Source organism: Sinocyclocheilus anshuiensis, unplaced genomic scaffold (assembly GCF_001515605.1).
Source record: "Sinocyclocheilus anshuiensis isolate Anshui unplaced genomic scaffold, SAMN03320099.WGS_v1.1 scaffold1010, whole genome shotgun sequence".
Classification (NCBI taxonomy): Eukaryota; Metazoa; Chordata; class Actinopteri; order Cypriniformes; family Cyprinidae; genus Sinocyclocheilus; species Sinocyclocheilus anshuiensis.
The window spans coordinates 1,409,098-1,424,207 of NW_015537936.1; the positions used below are offsets into that span (position 1 = coordinate 1,409,098).

Consider the following 15,110-nt stretch of genomic DNA (forward strand, 5'->3'; position numbering starts at 1 on the left):
ATGCCTTGGCAACTACCAATAATGAAAAAGTTACTGAATAAATAAAACAAAAATATATTAAAGCTACATCAACAAATAATAATAATGATAAAATACTAAAATTAATATAAAAAAAACCTAATATTGATACATACTATTATATCTATTATATTATATAAATTATACAGTAAATATACTAAAAGGACACTGTTTATTGAAATCATTTATTTTAATAAAAATATATTATTAAATAGTAATGTCTTGTTAGTTTGCATGTACATTTTTTTTAACATAACATGAATGAGAAATTAACAAATGTCACTTAACTTAATGTCACAATCTAAAAAACAACTGATATGAAAAAAGTTAGTTTTCTTCATTTTTAAGTAAAATATAATTGTGTTTCTGTCTCATTGTGCTTTTGGGATGAAATATAACATTGTTTATGGGATTCACCCATATACAGTATGTCTCTTTTTAAATGTCTCACTGGTGTTTTCTGCCTCCATCAGGATGTGAAGAGGGTCTCCAGTCCATCTTACTCCTATCATCATGGCACCACCCTGCTGTGTTACACAGAAACCTCTCCTCAACACCCGCCGTCTTCTCTGCAGGGATTGTTTGGGCCACCGGGGGGCGACAGTGAGGGCTCTCATTCCAGCGAGGGCAGCCACGAGACGGGCGACTCGGGACGCTACTCTCACGACGACACCGAGGCGACTAACCTGTCTCTGGGTGTCGGCAGTCGCCTGGCCTCCCTGCACGGCGAGGATAGCGAAGCGTCGGACGAAACGCCCGTTCACGAGGTTACAGAGAAAGAGCTGCATCCCCACGTGATCCTAATGACGGAAACGACACTTCAGAAACAGGAAATGATGGAGCCACATCCTGTTTAGCAAAAAACCCTTGTGCTCTCTGGCGTCCCCTTCTGCTTAAACGGACTACTGAGCAGTGCTGGACGACCTGAGACATCCACAATGTCCTCTTTCTCGGTGAATGTATTTGTTTCACTCTTTTTCTGTTCGTTTTTATAAACCATTGTGTGTTTGAAAGAAACTAGAATCTCACCACCATGAATGTGTTCAAAAAAGGTGCGACATGAATGTCACGTTTTCTGACGTAACCACAGCGAGAGAGAGCGGAAGAGCCTCTCTTCACTTCCTAATCTACCTCAGTTTATCTTTAAGTATTTAATGTCCGCTTATACACTCGACAGCGTTGTTTTCATGTTAGTTTGTGTGTTTGTTTAATCCTGAAGTATGAGATTGCAAAGGTTTTTTACCTGTCCTGCTGTGTGGCGCAATCGCAGCCAATCAGAACATAGTTGCTGTTTAATATGCAGGACTTTGGACCAATAGGAGACATCCACAATGTCCTCTTTCTCGGTGAATGTATTTGTTTCGCTCTTTTTCTGTTCGTTTTTATAAACCATTGCGTGTTTGAAAGAAACTAGAATCTCACCACCATGAATGTGTTCAAAAAAGGTGCGACGTGAATGTCACGTTTTCTGACGTAACCTCAGCGAGAGAGAGCGGAAGAGCCTCTCTTCACTTCCTAATCTACCTCAGTTTATCTTTAAGTATTTAATGTCCGCTTATACACTCGACAGCGTTGTTTTCATGTTAGTTTGTGTGTTTGTTTAATCCTGAAGTATGAGATTGCAAAGGTTTTTTACCTGTCCTGCTGTGTGGCGCAATCGCAGCCAATCAGAACATAGTTGCTGTTTAATATGCAGGACTTTGGACCAATAGGAGTTCAAAGGGGGCGGAGCTACCCGGCTCATTGCATCACACATAGTTAGGACGGTGTTTTTTATCTACCTCAGGTTCATAAACGTTAAACTTTCAGTTGATGGTTTTACTCTGATGTTTACGTATACAATTTATTTGCGACTCTACTTCAGGTCACGTTAGATTTCTCAGGTCTGTCGTACGAATGTGTGTATTTTTGCTCTTATAGTCCCTGTTTTATACTACCTCGTTTTACCTTTTGATTTTTAGCAGTAGTTGTGTTTGATTTCTTTGTCTCAGGGATGATTTGAAAGCCATGTGTTTTGTACAGTGACATGGTTTGATGGACAGGGTTTTTTCCGGGCGGTTGACCCGTGCTGAATGTGTGTTTTAGCTCTGTTGTGGAGATGGATTTCTTTTTCCGTAGTTTATTTCTTCTTTTGAGTACGAAGTAACCAAAAATGCTGGGCGTTTCTTAGTTCCTTAGCTTTAAACAATGGCCTTAACGTGTGAAGAGCTGCAGATGAGAGATGGATTCGACTGCAGTCCGAGTCAATGTTCTGAACACCAAAAATAATAATCAAATCTGAATGATCAGGAAAGCTTTTTGCCTCCAAAGATATCTATTTTTCTCGACATACAGTATATGTACTACTGAGTACGCATTTGAGTTACTTTAGTGCTTTGAAATAGTGGATGCTATTTTAGATTTAGGATCATGAGTGTAGCACTTGTCTTTCACATTAGTTTGGAGTTGTTTTGTAGTTTTTTTCACGCAGCTGAACGTGCAACGGTGACACGCCATCATCCGCAGCCTGTTTGCTCTTTCGTTTCTTCTTTCTGGTTTGCTGGTCTTTGGGATGATATGATATATATGAGATTATCCGTGAATCAAACCAAAGATGTTTCACCCAGAGACCGGCGAACGCCCAAAAAAAGAGCTGCTTTAAAGAACTCAGAGACGTCTTGATGTCCTGAGACCAAATGAGGTGGAGATGCAGAAGTTCAGCATTACAAATCTCATGAATGCATGTCATATTTCACTCCAAAATCAACAGAAAAAAAAATCAAGAAGTTAAATTGTGCATAACGACAATTAAAAAAATAAAGACCATTTCGATTATTTACATTGTGGTGTTATTTGCATGACAGTTAAGCACATTTCACCCCCAAATTCGTATTACCATGATGTCTTTATTATATTATATAAAAAATAACTTAAATGTAAACATCAGAAATTAATAGCTTATTTGTCATGTTATAAAATAATTGTCATGATATAAAATAGAACATCATTTCATATAAAAATATTTTAATGTAAATCATAAATTAATTGCTTAATTGTCATGAAAAATATATATTTTGATGCTAATCATAAATTAATTGCTTATTTGACATGATATAAAATAATTGTCATTATTTGATATAATTGTCACGATATGAAATATTTTTTTAAATGTAAATCATCATACAACAATATCATGCTTAACTGTCATGGTATAGAATATATGATATTTTTAAAATGTAAATAATAAATTAATTGTTTAATTGTCATGCAGTATATAATTGTTTTTTTTGTTTTTTTTTGGAGTAAAATATTAGCCGGATATTTTCTTGATTCTTCAGCTTTATGAGATTCACCTCCTTAAATCAAATGTCACAGTGATCAGTTTCCCTCATTGGAGTTTCAAGTTCAACATGGATGTTATTGTACATGAAAATTATATACAGAGAGAGAGAGAGAGAGATATTATATTATATGATATTAACATTCCATGCGGCTGAAATTCTTCTCAATCAGGGGAAATCGATTGCTGGCTGTATTTCAATCAGAGAGACACAATCAGTTTTGAATTTTTCTTTTTGAAGCAAACAGCCTGAAACCAAAGACTGTGGTCGCCGTTGCATCAATGTAGATTCTTTTGCATGTGTTTTGTCATTTTTCAAAGCTTTATTCCTGAGTAGATTTGATTTCTGCTTACTGAAAGGACATCAGGAAACCAAAAACAGTGTTACACGGTCGTGCTTTCAATCGTTTATGACTTTCAAGCAAACCAAAGATGATGGATTTCAGCCTTTTGTAACTTTTGTAACTTTTCTCACTGGAGGAGAATTATTGTATTGTGCTTTGTACGTTTTTTGCAGGGGATAAATGATGTACCCTGGATTCTGTGAAAGTACTGACTGAATATTTGGTGAGAAAAGGTCTTAGCTGGTTTAAACTGGTCTTAGCTGGTCTTCCAGTCTTTTCAAAGATCTAGCTAAAAAGTCTTCAGACTCAGACCAGCTTGGGCTTGTTTTCAGCAAGATTTGATGCCGGGATTGATGTTTTTGATATACATTTCAATATGCTTTAGTGTTTTAGAACAATATTGATTGTTGTGTTAACCTGTTAACTTCACATCGGGGTTTTCTTTGTGTGTGCAAGTGTAATTCCATGCAGTTTTTTCTGATTTCTTCAGCCACAAGTTACGAATTAGAAATGCAACGTCATGAAACGTGTCAAATGTTTAGCATCTGCGTGTGCTGATGACCTCTGTAAGGTAAAAACTCAGGTTTACCCATCCACCTAATACAGGTGATTTTGCTCAGGAAATAACATCAGTCCAGTTTCATGTCACTTTATTCATTGCTTAAACTCTCTTGATTTTCAGTTGAATTCTGTTCTATTATTCTTCTGTTGAAGTTGTTTGTTCTGAATGTGTTTCTGAACTGAAGGGAAAAGGGAGATCTTTGTAAACTCTTCAAGCAGTGATGGTTTGGTTTCCATCACACTGCAGCAGTAAATGTATCTATAAGCCTTAAAAACTGAATGTATTTCTTAATAAATAAAATTCCACCTGTCAATATTCTGCTTTACTTTCCAAATATATGTACCAGTTTTTTTGTTCTGTTCAGCAATACGGTGTAATGTTTATGCCGAAAGGTATACATTTACAGCAGTTACCCCCGCCACAAATAAGATTGTTTATTTAGAATGATAAAAATGTTGAAAATGTCTCTTTTCTCTTGAAAATGTTTTCATGTATTTATATTAGTGCTGTCAGCATCTCAAATAAAAGTTTTTGTTTACATAATGTGTGTGTACTGTGTATATTTATTATGCATATATAAATACACATGCATGTATATATTTAAGAAAAATATGTTTATATATTAAATATATATATAATGTAAATTATATGAATATATATATATGTAAAGACATATTTTCAAAACATACTATATATATATATATGTGTGTGTGTGTGTGTTTATATATACAAAAAAAATATACAGTACACACACATGTAAACAAACACTTTTATTTGGATGCGATTAATCAAGATTAATCGATTGACAGCACTCATTTATATTATTTTATTATTCGATATTACTGTTTTATATATATATATAAAGGCACACTCACATATACAATTTTGTATATAAAGATATAGAGTAGTGCAATTTATAGTGCAGAAATAGGCAAAATAACAAACAAAAAATAAGGCAAGTTAATGGAAATAAAGGAAAGTGGCTTTATTAGAGAAATAATGATAGATTTCTGACTTATTTTTTCAAAATAATCTTTAATAGTTTTAAATAAAACAAAATAAAATATGCCTTTGACATTATTTTGCAGCTGTGCCCTGTGTTGCAGCCACACAAGATAAATGAAAACGTTTAAAATGACAGCACTTTATAATATTATAACATGACATCAGCAAATCATCATCATCATCATCATCATTGCACGGCTTCATCAAATGCAACACTTCAGACACAAACACGTGCTTTGATGTAGAGGGGTTTCTACACACACACACACACACACACACACACACACACACACACACACTCCTCACAAACTTTGGTGCAGCTTTCCTGATGGCGCAGTTACTTAAACTACTATGGCGAAGGCTTAGCTATTGAATATTAATTAGGCCGTGCTGACGTTCTTGTTTACGGCTTGAGGACGCCCTATTTAATATTAATGACCTCTGAGAACGCTGTGGGCTAGGCCTAGTTTTTTTTTTTACTAATAATGCCTTACATCAGAACAGTACAAAGAGAAATATTCAAATGTAAAAAAGAAAAACAATAAAGGATCAACAACATTAATAAATGAAACAGTGCCAGAGGACAGTAACAGTAAAAAATAAAAATAAATAAATAAAGGGCCTCACTTTCTACTATAGCATACCTGCTTACAATATTATAAGTTCTAATAGACTTGTGCAGTTACACATGGAATTACAATAAAGCTTGAAATCGTTTATAAAATGAGAATTTTTTTTGGTTTGGAGCCTGACCACTTCATTTTATGAATATGAAACTTTCTCATTAAAATTAACAATTTTATGAAATATGCTTTATCTTTCTCAAAACCATGATCATTTAAGTGTATTATTACATCAAAACCACTCAGACGTCTCTGTCTCATGAATATTAAACAGATTACGTCGATGACGTCGTTTGGTATACTTTACGTGGCCGAGGATTAGCTCATGAATATTAATAGCGAAGCTATTGATATAAATCAAAGTTACACCATTTTCCCGTTCCTTCCGTGCGTTTGAGTCATGTGAGGGAGCCTGTAATGTCCACAGAGCAGGATAAAGATTCATGCTTTCTAAAACGAAACCGAGGTAACGTGGGTTTGATTCGGTGTCGGTCGTAATTACCGGAGCGACAGCAGCAGTCTCGCGGCCTTCAGGCCTTTAGTGAAGAACAGAAAAGTAGACCGCGACATATTCAGATGCGCATTTGAAAAGAAAAGCATGACAGGCCTCAAAGTGAATGCTGTCAGATGAACGATACTTTCTAGCGAGTTCGGGGGAAGTTTGGAGTTGATCAGCAGGCGAGAGAAAATCATACCAGAGTTTGTTTATTAAATGTACTTAAATCGAGCATGCAACAGTCAAACTGGCCATCAAGCGTTTATGCAACCTTAAAAAGTTACAGGTTAAAAGTTACAAGAAAGTACAGTGAATAAGACAATTAATTAAAACATAAACATGTGTGTATGTGAATGTATAAATGTAACAAAAGCAATTTGCAATGAGACCGATATATTCAGTGTGCTATATTGAGATACTTTTTATTGCTATTTTAAATTCGTTTTTGTTTTTTCATTATATTTTTGACTGCCTTTTTTTTATGTCTATATATATCTATAGATTTTATTTAAATTAGTAATTTTAGCACATCTAAATGAAAATGAGAAATGTTTCTTTGGCAACTAGCTGAAGTAAAATAACATTTAACTTTATTTCGGTCAACAGAAATAGATTTTTTTCTTCTTCTCCTTTTCATGTTTTTAGTTTTAGTTAACTATAATAACCATGGTGTGCTGCTGCCATGATATGGTTTATTATGGCGTATTTTAACTGAAATTAAACATGCACAACACTGAAAATTATTATTGTAATGATTGATGAAATGTGAATTTTTGTCGCATTTTCAGCAAACACTTTAAGACACTATGCAATCTAAATAGAATTTTTTATTACCTTTTATGTCTACTAGCTTTGAACTTTTTCATCTCTATGCTAATTTACTAGTGAAAGTTGATTAAATAAATGATATGCACTTTTAAAATGCACAGTCTTATGAGAACATTTTTTTTTTGATGACACACTGTGTGTGATGTAATCTAAAGACTGTTGGCTAAAGAACAGAAACGAGTCCTTCTTTAGGTTCAAACCAAACTCAATAATAAATCCGTCAAACTGTTTCTCAAGCCATTATATGGGGATGTTAAAATTAAGAGCTTATGTTTTATAGTGCTATAGACGTGATATGTTTCAGATTGAGCATTAATACTTTAGATGATCATTTTATTTGAACTCAGTTTGTGATTTTCCAGGAGGTGAAGGTGGGCTGCTGTTGGGAGAGAAAAAGAGACGCAAGTCTAGCACACAGGTACTTTTTTCCCTTTAGTTTTCTTCATAGACATTTCAACACAAGTTTTCAACATGACTCACAATTTTACCACATGCATTGCCAATGGTTTGAAATAGAAACAACAGAAATAATATAAACTATTATATAAACAGTAGATTTAAAGTTTAAATAACACATATTATTGCAAAATACATACAGTGCTGCTCAAAAGTCTGGGGTCAGTACGATTATTGTTCAAAGAAATTAATACTTTTATTCATCAAGGATGCTCGCTTAAATTGATCAAAAGTGACAGTAAAGGCATGTATAATGTTGCAAAAGGTTTCTATTTAAAAGAAATGCTGTTCTTTTGAATTTCCTGTTTATCAAATTATTTGGATTCCACTAAAATATGAAGTAGCACAACTGCTTTCAACATTGATAATAGAAATATTTCTCGAGCAGTAAATCAGCATATTAGAATGATTTCTGAAGATCATGTGACACTGAAGACTGGAGTAATGATGCTGAAAATTCAGCTGCGCATCACAGAAATAAATTACATCTTAACAGATTCACATAGAAAACTGTTATTTTAAATTATAATAATATTTTACAGTTTTTACTATATTTTTGATCAAATATATGCATTCTTGGTGAGCAGAAGAGTCAAAAACTGTAAAAAAAATAAAATAAAAAATGTTTGCCTACCTCAAATTTTTTAACAGTAGAGTAGCTTTTCATCCATGTGTTTAGGAAGTGGAGGAAGATCCATAAGAAAAGAAAGACGCATGTTAATGTCACTAAATATGGAAAAAGTGCTCTTTGTCAGATGCATCAGAGCTCTATATGAGCATTCAGGAGTGAAAATAACTCTCTTTCTCAACAGGCGCCATCCTTCTCTCCTCTGTCCGAATATGCGCCGCCTCCAAACCCGAGCGCGGATCACCTAATAGCCTCCAACCCGTTCGATGACAATTACAACTCACCGTCCCTGAAGCCGCTTCCTCCTGCCAGCCCTTATTTTGGCCACTCGCATTACCCAGGGTTCAGCGTTCATCTTGATAATGTCAGATAACTTTGACAGAAAGGTATGTAATGAATTGGGTTTAAGAGCTGTTAGCTAAGCACACAATTAGATAATACCGATTTAAATGAATGCAATGCTTCATTTCGTTCAGTCTGTGGTGTAAAAAGGTTGCATTAGCAATAAAAGAAAAAACACTTCAGCAAAACATGGTCAGGTCAAAGTTTCTGAATAATTTTTGGTCCCAAATTTTTTATCAGTTTTACTGGTAGTCCACCGTATGAAGAATTTTTGGATATAATTGATCACAGTTTAGTCCACTGTATGAAGAATTGTTGGGTATAATATGTCACAGTTATACCCACTTTATTTTGCTATCCTCACTTACATAAATGAACTATAGTGTCCTGCACCCACAAGTAACAAAATATCAAAAATTATATCTGGTGTCTGAATAATTTTTGGCTTGACTGTATGTGTGTGTATTAATATATATATATACACACACACATATAAATATACACAGTTATGTAAACACAAACATTTATTTTGGATGTGATTAATCGATTTCACAGCCCTATTATAAACATCTTTAGTGTCACGTATGATCGATTTAATGCGTCCTTGATGAATAAAAGTATTAATTTCCTTCAAACTCTTACTGTCCCCAAACTTTTGAAATGTAGTGTAGTGTGGCTCTGTAATGTAATATCTGTGCTTATGAAAGCGCCCTTCATTTCTTCATTTTTACAAATTTCATCTTTCCTGCAGAACCGACCCTTTCTGACAGTGATTTCTTTACATCACGTGTTTATTTCGAAGTAGTTGGTCGGGGTCGGATATCTTCCTTTGGTTCACTTTGATCCGTCTATGAAAACATAGTCACTTAATATCTGGGATTTTACTGATGATGGGTTTTTATTCATTCTTACATCACAGCTGTGTCAGTATCTCAAAAACACAAGCTCTTCATTTTCTTTATACAGAACGATGTTCAATCTGTCAGATTACCAATACTCTGTGAGCTGAAGAAGACGTGGTGCTCTGAAAACTTCACAAACATTCAGTTGATATGGTTTTGTAGATGCTGATCATTTATTAGTGCACATGACTGGGTCTTTCCCATTGAATGTAGCTGTAGAGTACTTACTGTAGTATCATCATCATGTGTCGTGTGTAACTGTTGAGGGTACTAGCAGCATGTAGTTTAGTCTTAGTGAGCAATATTCCTGGATGTGCTGTATATTGCATTTTGTTCCTTCTCAAGAGTTGATTGTTTTATGATCAAATGAAGTGAAAATCTTGAATGAACAGAGCCAGAGAACAAGTTGAAACTTTGGATGCACTTGATACTTTTGTAAGTTTTGTTATCTGACAGCTTTCTTTACTGGGTTTATTTGAGGGTTTTTTGGCCAACATTGAGGAGGTTTGTTACTTGAAGGCCTTATTTCGGGGCATGATGCGTGAAAGAGCACACAAAAATGTATTTATGGAGTCAAAAACACTTTGTGCATCAGCACTTTTAACCATTTATCTCCTAAAATTCATTAATTTTATGACTCAATGTTCATTGGTGAATCTCACAAAATCAAAAAAAAAAAAAAAAAACGTGCAAGGCATAATTCACTTCAAAGGAAATAAATAAATTGTTACATTTTAAATGAAATTAAAACAATAAAATAAAATAAACTGAAAATTCAGCTGCGCATCACAGAAATAAATTACATCTTAACAGATTCACATAGAAAACTGTTATTTTAAATTATAATAATATTTTACAGTTTTTACTATATTTTTGATCAAATATATGCATTCTTGGTGAGCAGAAGAGTCAAAAACTGTAAAAAAAATAAAATAAAAAATGTTTGCCTACCTCAAATTTTTTAACAGTAGAGTAGCTTTTCATCCATGTGTTTAGGAAGTGGAGGAAGATCCATAAGAAAAGAAAGACGCATGTTAATGTCACTAAATATGGAAAAAGTGCTCTTTGTCAGATGCATCAGAGCTCTATATGAGCATTCAGGAGTGAAAATAACTCTCTTTCTCAACAGGCGCCATCCTTCTCTCCTCTGTCCGAATATGCGCCGCCTCCAAACCCGAGCGCGGATCACCTAATAGCCTCCAACCCGTTCGATGACAATTACAACTCACCGTCCCTGAAGCCGCTTCCTCCTGCCAGCCCTTATTTTGGCCACTCGCATTACCCAGGGTTCAGCGGCTATGGGCTGCCCAGGATGCCTTCTCCATACGGAGCTCCTTACCAGATGCGAAACCAGCCTCATCCGTTTTCCCAGAATCCCATGGGCTTCAAACGGTCACCGGGGTTTAATTACAGCGAAAACCCAAATTACGGGCAGCTGTTTAGCAGCGGCGGCAGCAACAGCTTCATGCAATTCAGACAAAGTCCAGGAGAGCATGTCAGTCTTCAAAATCTGAATCAAAGTGCTAGTCCAGCTGGTCCGGTTTTCGGTCCAGAGGGAAATCCAGCCCGGGATTTGAGCCCAAATCTCTCTCATCAACAGAATAACTTCACGCAATCCAGCACGCCAACACCCAAACAGGACTCAAGCGAAACGGTGAACAAAAGCGTCCCCTCGCAAAACCAGAACTGTGAAGAAAACAAGACTCAGGACAATGAGCTAAAGACGAAGAGCGGAGCGGAAAAACTCAACGGCGTGCTTCACGCCAACAATGAAGCCTTGAAGAAGTCGCCGAGACCCGCAGACGCCCGCAGGGGCGGCAATAACGCTGCTTTGACCAATAATAAAGTTGTGAACAGAAGGAGCACTTCCTCTTCGTCCGAGCCGGTTTATCCGTGTGGCATATGCCTGAGCGAAGTGAACGATGACCAAGAGGCTATTCTGTGCGAAGCCTCGTGTCAGAAATGGTTCCACAGAGTTTGCACAGGAATGACCGAGACGGCGTACAATCTGTTGACGGCTGAGACGTCTGCAGTTTGGGGATGTGACACTTGCGTGGAGGATAAAGGAGCACCGCTGCTTAAGACACGAGAGGCATCGGACCGTCGTGAGCGTGACTAACAGTCACTGATGTCCCTATCGTTGAGTTCCAGAGTTCTGCTGGCTCCTTGTGTGTCTGCTCACCCAGAATGCTTTTCTATTGTTAAAAACAAATTTACTTTTTTTCAGTGAATCACAAAAGGGGATGCGACACTTGCGTGGAGGATAAAGGAGCACCGCTGCTTAAGACACGAGAGGCATCGGACCGTCGTGAGCGTGACTGACAGTCACTGATGTCCCTATCGTTGAGTTCCAGAGTTCTGCTGGCTCCTTGTGTTTCTGCTCACCCAGAATGCTTTTCTATTGTTAAAAACAAATTTACTTTTTTTCAGTGAATCACAAAAGGAGAAAGTCGTAGGGGTTTGGAACAACGTGAATGATTTGAAATCAGTTCCAGAATGTTTGGGGTTGGTAAGATTCTTAAATCATTTTGAAAGACGTTTCTTCTGTTCATCAAGGTTGCGTTTATTTAATCAAAAATACAGTAAAAACTGAAATATTATTATAATTAAAAATAGCTATTTTTATGTGAATATATTGTAAAATGTAATTTATTTATGTGATCAAAGCTGAATTTCAGCTGAATTTCTTCAGTGTCACATGATCTTCAGAAATCGTTCTAATATGCTGATATAATTCACTTCAAAGGAAATAAATAAATTGTTACATTTTAAATGAAATTAAAACAATAAAATAAAATAAATAAATATTGCTTAGAGAAAATAAACATTGTAATACTTCATTAGTTAATTAGAAATGAATGAAAAAAGCTCTATCTGGATGCATTACCTGAAAACATGTTTTTGTTAGATTCACCCATATATCATCTCAAATGCATAACTTTAATTTTCCACTTTTTTTTTCATTTAGAACATTTTTAAATCCAGCTACATCCGTGTTGATTCAGTTTGTAACGTTACATGTTCCCTTGTTTTGTGTGTCGCTCCTCAGAGAACGTTGTCTTCCATTGAGCTGGGAAACATTGTGGCGTCGTGAATGTGAACTTCATGTCTTGCTCTCTGCCGTTTGATTTCCAGATGTTTCCACACGTTTTGCTCTAAAGATGTCTTAGCTTTGCGTACGCTTGAGTGTTTACTCACCGTGACAGATATGTTCTTTAATATAAGAGTGCCAATCACAAAACACACTCATCTGATTTCATTAAAAAAGCACTTGTTGTGACAAATTCATGACAGTGTTCATGTTAGAGAGAATGTGTGTGAAGGACAAAATAATGTAGGAACAATTATTGTATAATTGGCCACATTTGACTGTTGACCCCTGGTGCCTTACATGTGTTTTATTTTTTAAATATGATATTTAGATCCTGAGCTGATGGCATTGTGCAGTGAATCATTTACACACTTTTCAATATGAGGTGAGAATACTAATTTTATAACAGGACAATGAATGTACGGAGCCAATAAACCACAAATACCGAACAATATGAAGTGAAAACATTTGTGGCATCCTCAAAACAAAGCTGGTACAGCGCATACAGTTTACTGAATGTAAGTTAAGGTTGTCTTGTGTGTTGTAACTCATATTTCTGTGTGGAAAAGGGTCTTGTTTAATAGAGAAACCTCGGCAAAGCCATAATTCAAATGTATTGTTAAACTGTTTCAGTCTCACTTTGAATTGCGTTTAATAAAAGTGATTTTAAAAAGACATTTTTCTCTATGCAGTGTCAGGTAATTTTTCTGAAGTGATGCACAGCTCTGATATGTTTTATATGGAATAGTGTTCGCTCACAAAAACGTATCAAATTAATTCTAAACAACCATTTTAACAAAAATAGATAATTGTACATTGTGCACTCTGAATTATTTATTTAAAACGTTTTTTTTTTTTGGAGACGATAATGAACGAATGCCATTCCTAGTGGTAATATTAAGCAAAATAAAAAAAAAATATATATATATGAGATTATGTATTTATGAAGTATTTTTTTTTCGAAGATAAATGCAATTCCCAGTGGTAATATTAAGCAGCACTTATGAATACAGATAATGTAACTTATCTTAACTTCGAATAAATTCTCTGTTTTTCTTTTTCTAAAATATATTTTTAATTAAATTATGCTGCTTATTATTTGGATATGCAAATGCATTCAGCTATGTTTTTAATTATATTATTCCATTTTAATATTTATAATATTTTATGCATTGTTTATTTTATGAGATTAATTAGATTTTATTTTATATGTTATGAAGTAAAGCTGACGAAAACCGACTTGTTGAAACCGGAAATGACAGACCGCGGTCCATCCATCGCTCCGCCCCTTAGCAACCACCGTCACGTCGTAGCAACCAGTGTTTACGTTTCTCTCAGGAGAGTCAGAGATGCCGCTGATAGTGAAAGATCACACATGGACACAAAACCAGAACACAGTTTACATCAGCCTGCCTTTAAAAGGAGTGAAAACCGCGAACATCCATGTCATCTGCACAGACGAGTATCTGAAGGTCAGAGAAAATGTGAAACGTTAACCTGGAGAAACACGCGACGGTGTGTTGTACTCGCTTCATGTGTTCTGAATGCTTCTGCAGGTGAGTTTCCCCCCGTTTCTGTTCGAAGTTTTCTTATTTGGGCCAATAAATGAGGAGAAAAGTGAAGCCAGGATTGGAAACGGGGTTGCAGTTTTCACACTGCAGAAGAGGAGAGATGAATTATGGGAGCAGCTCTTCACAAACATTGGTAGGAGGTCTTTCATTCTTTCACAACATAGAAATGTACTCAAGATGCTGTACTTGAGGCATATAGTTATCTTCTTCTTCTTCTTTCTTTTACTGGCAACCAGTGTTGCCAACTAATTTTCAGAGAAAGTTGCTAAAGGAAGGTCGATTTGTTGCTAAAAGTTGCTAAATGACGTCGTGACGCCATTGCTCAATGACGTCATTGCGTAATCACGACGCAAAATTGTCACGTCATCAAATCTCAGCAAAAAATATATTTTATGTGTTAATTTAGATTTGTTTGCAAAATAATATGCATGATATAATATTAAAATATAAATAACTGTATTTTTAAATACATTGAATTATTGAAAACTTACACATTTTTGAATGATTACAATTGTAGTTTTTTTAGTAGCTAGTAAACTAGTAATTCTACACATTCTCAACAATTATGCTTTAAGCAGTGTATTAGTAGTTAGTTAGTATGCTACACTCTAAGAAAAGTCTGTAAAAATAAGGCACAATCTACTATGTTAATATGAAATAATTTTCTGTAATGTTTTTTTTACCTGCATTTTAAATTACGCATTGTGTTTTCGGGTTACATGGTTACAATGGATGATGGATAATGTCCTGAAAGATTTTCAATTTTTCTTAGTGTACTAACTGATCAACAATTGCAGGTACAAGCTACTAACAAAGTGTATCATAAATGAACAAATATTCAATTATCAAATTATTCAATTATTATTATATTGAACAATTGCAAATATCAATTAACTCAATTCTCGTGATGTGTGTACTGCTAGGC

General features: G+C 35.2%; 3 protein-coding genes across 4 annotated transcripts in view; all 3 read left to right on the forward strand.

The window, feature by feature from the left end:
• The window catches only part of LOC107659194 (protogenin B-like), a 29,816-nt gene extending 28,863 nt beyond the window's left edge, over positions 1-953 (forward strand). Inside the window, exon 17 of the mRNA XM_016448047.1 lies at positions 492-953. Within this exon, the coding sequence (XP_016303533.1) occupies positions 492-875 (384 nt within the window). The 3' untranslated portion in view covers positions 876-953. The remainder of the gene's footprint in view (positions 1-491) is intronic.
• Positions 954-6,235: 5,282 nt separating this feature from the next.
• LOC107659243 (pygopus homolog 1-like) lies at positions 6,236-11,702 on the forward strand. Of its 2 annotated transcripts, none has more exons than XR_001630890.1 (3): positions 6,236-6,337; positions 7,558-7,613; positions 9,588-10,148. XR_001630890.1 is itself a non-coding variant. In XM_016448117.1 (3 exons), exons 1-3 carry the CDS (start codon positions 6,289-6,291, stop codon positions 11,640-11,642), a joined length of 1,095 nt encoding a protein of 364 aa, XP_016303603.1. In that variant the 5' UTR covers positions 6,236-6,288; the 3' UTR covers positions 11,643-11,702. The 2 variants fall into 2 exon arrangements, 1 of the variants encoding a protein (XP_016303603.1); XM_016448117.1 differs by lacking the exon at positions 9,588-10,148 and adding an exon at positions 10,653-11,702.
• A 2,196-nt stretch (positions 11,703-13,898) lies between these two features.
• LOC107659253 (dyslexia susceptibility 1 candidate gene 1 protein homolog) overlaps positions 13,899-15,110 on the forward strand; it is a 14,822-nt gene continuing 13,610 nt past the window's right edge. The window contains exons 1-2 of the mRNA XM_016448132.1: positions 13,899-14,086; positions 14,171-14,318. Coding sequence (XP_016303618.1) covers positions 13,964-14,086; positions 14,171-14,318 — 271 coding nt within the window. The 5' untranslated portion in view covers positions 13,899-13,963. The remainder of the gene's footprint in view (positions 14,087-14,170; positions 14,319-15,110) is intronic.

Excerpts from the sequence above, each read along its gene's own strand:
- LOC107659243 (XM_016448117.1), top strand. The coding sequence starts at position 6,289 with ATGTCCACAGAGCAGGATAAAGATTCATGCTTTCTAAAACGAAACCGA. Across the intron at positions 6,338-7,557 it reads CTTTCTAAAACGAAACCGAG|GAGGTGAAGGTGGGCTGCTG; the intron begins GTAACGTGGGTT and ends GTGATTTTCCAG. Across the intron at positions 7,614-10,652 it reads GACGCAAGTCTAGCACACAG|GCGCCATCCTTCTCTCCTCT; the intron begins GTACTTTTTTCC and ends CTTTCTCAACAG.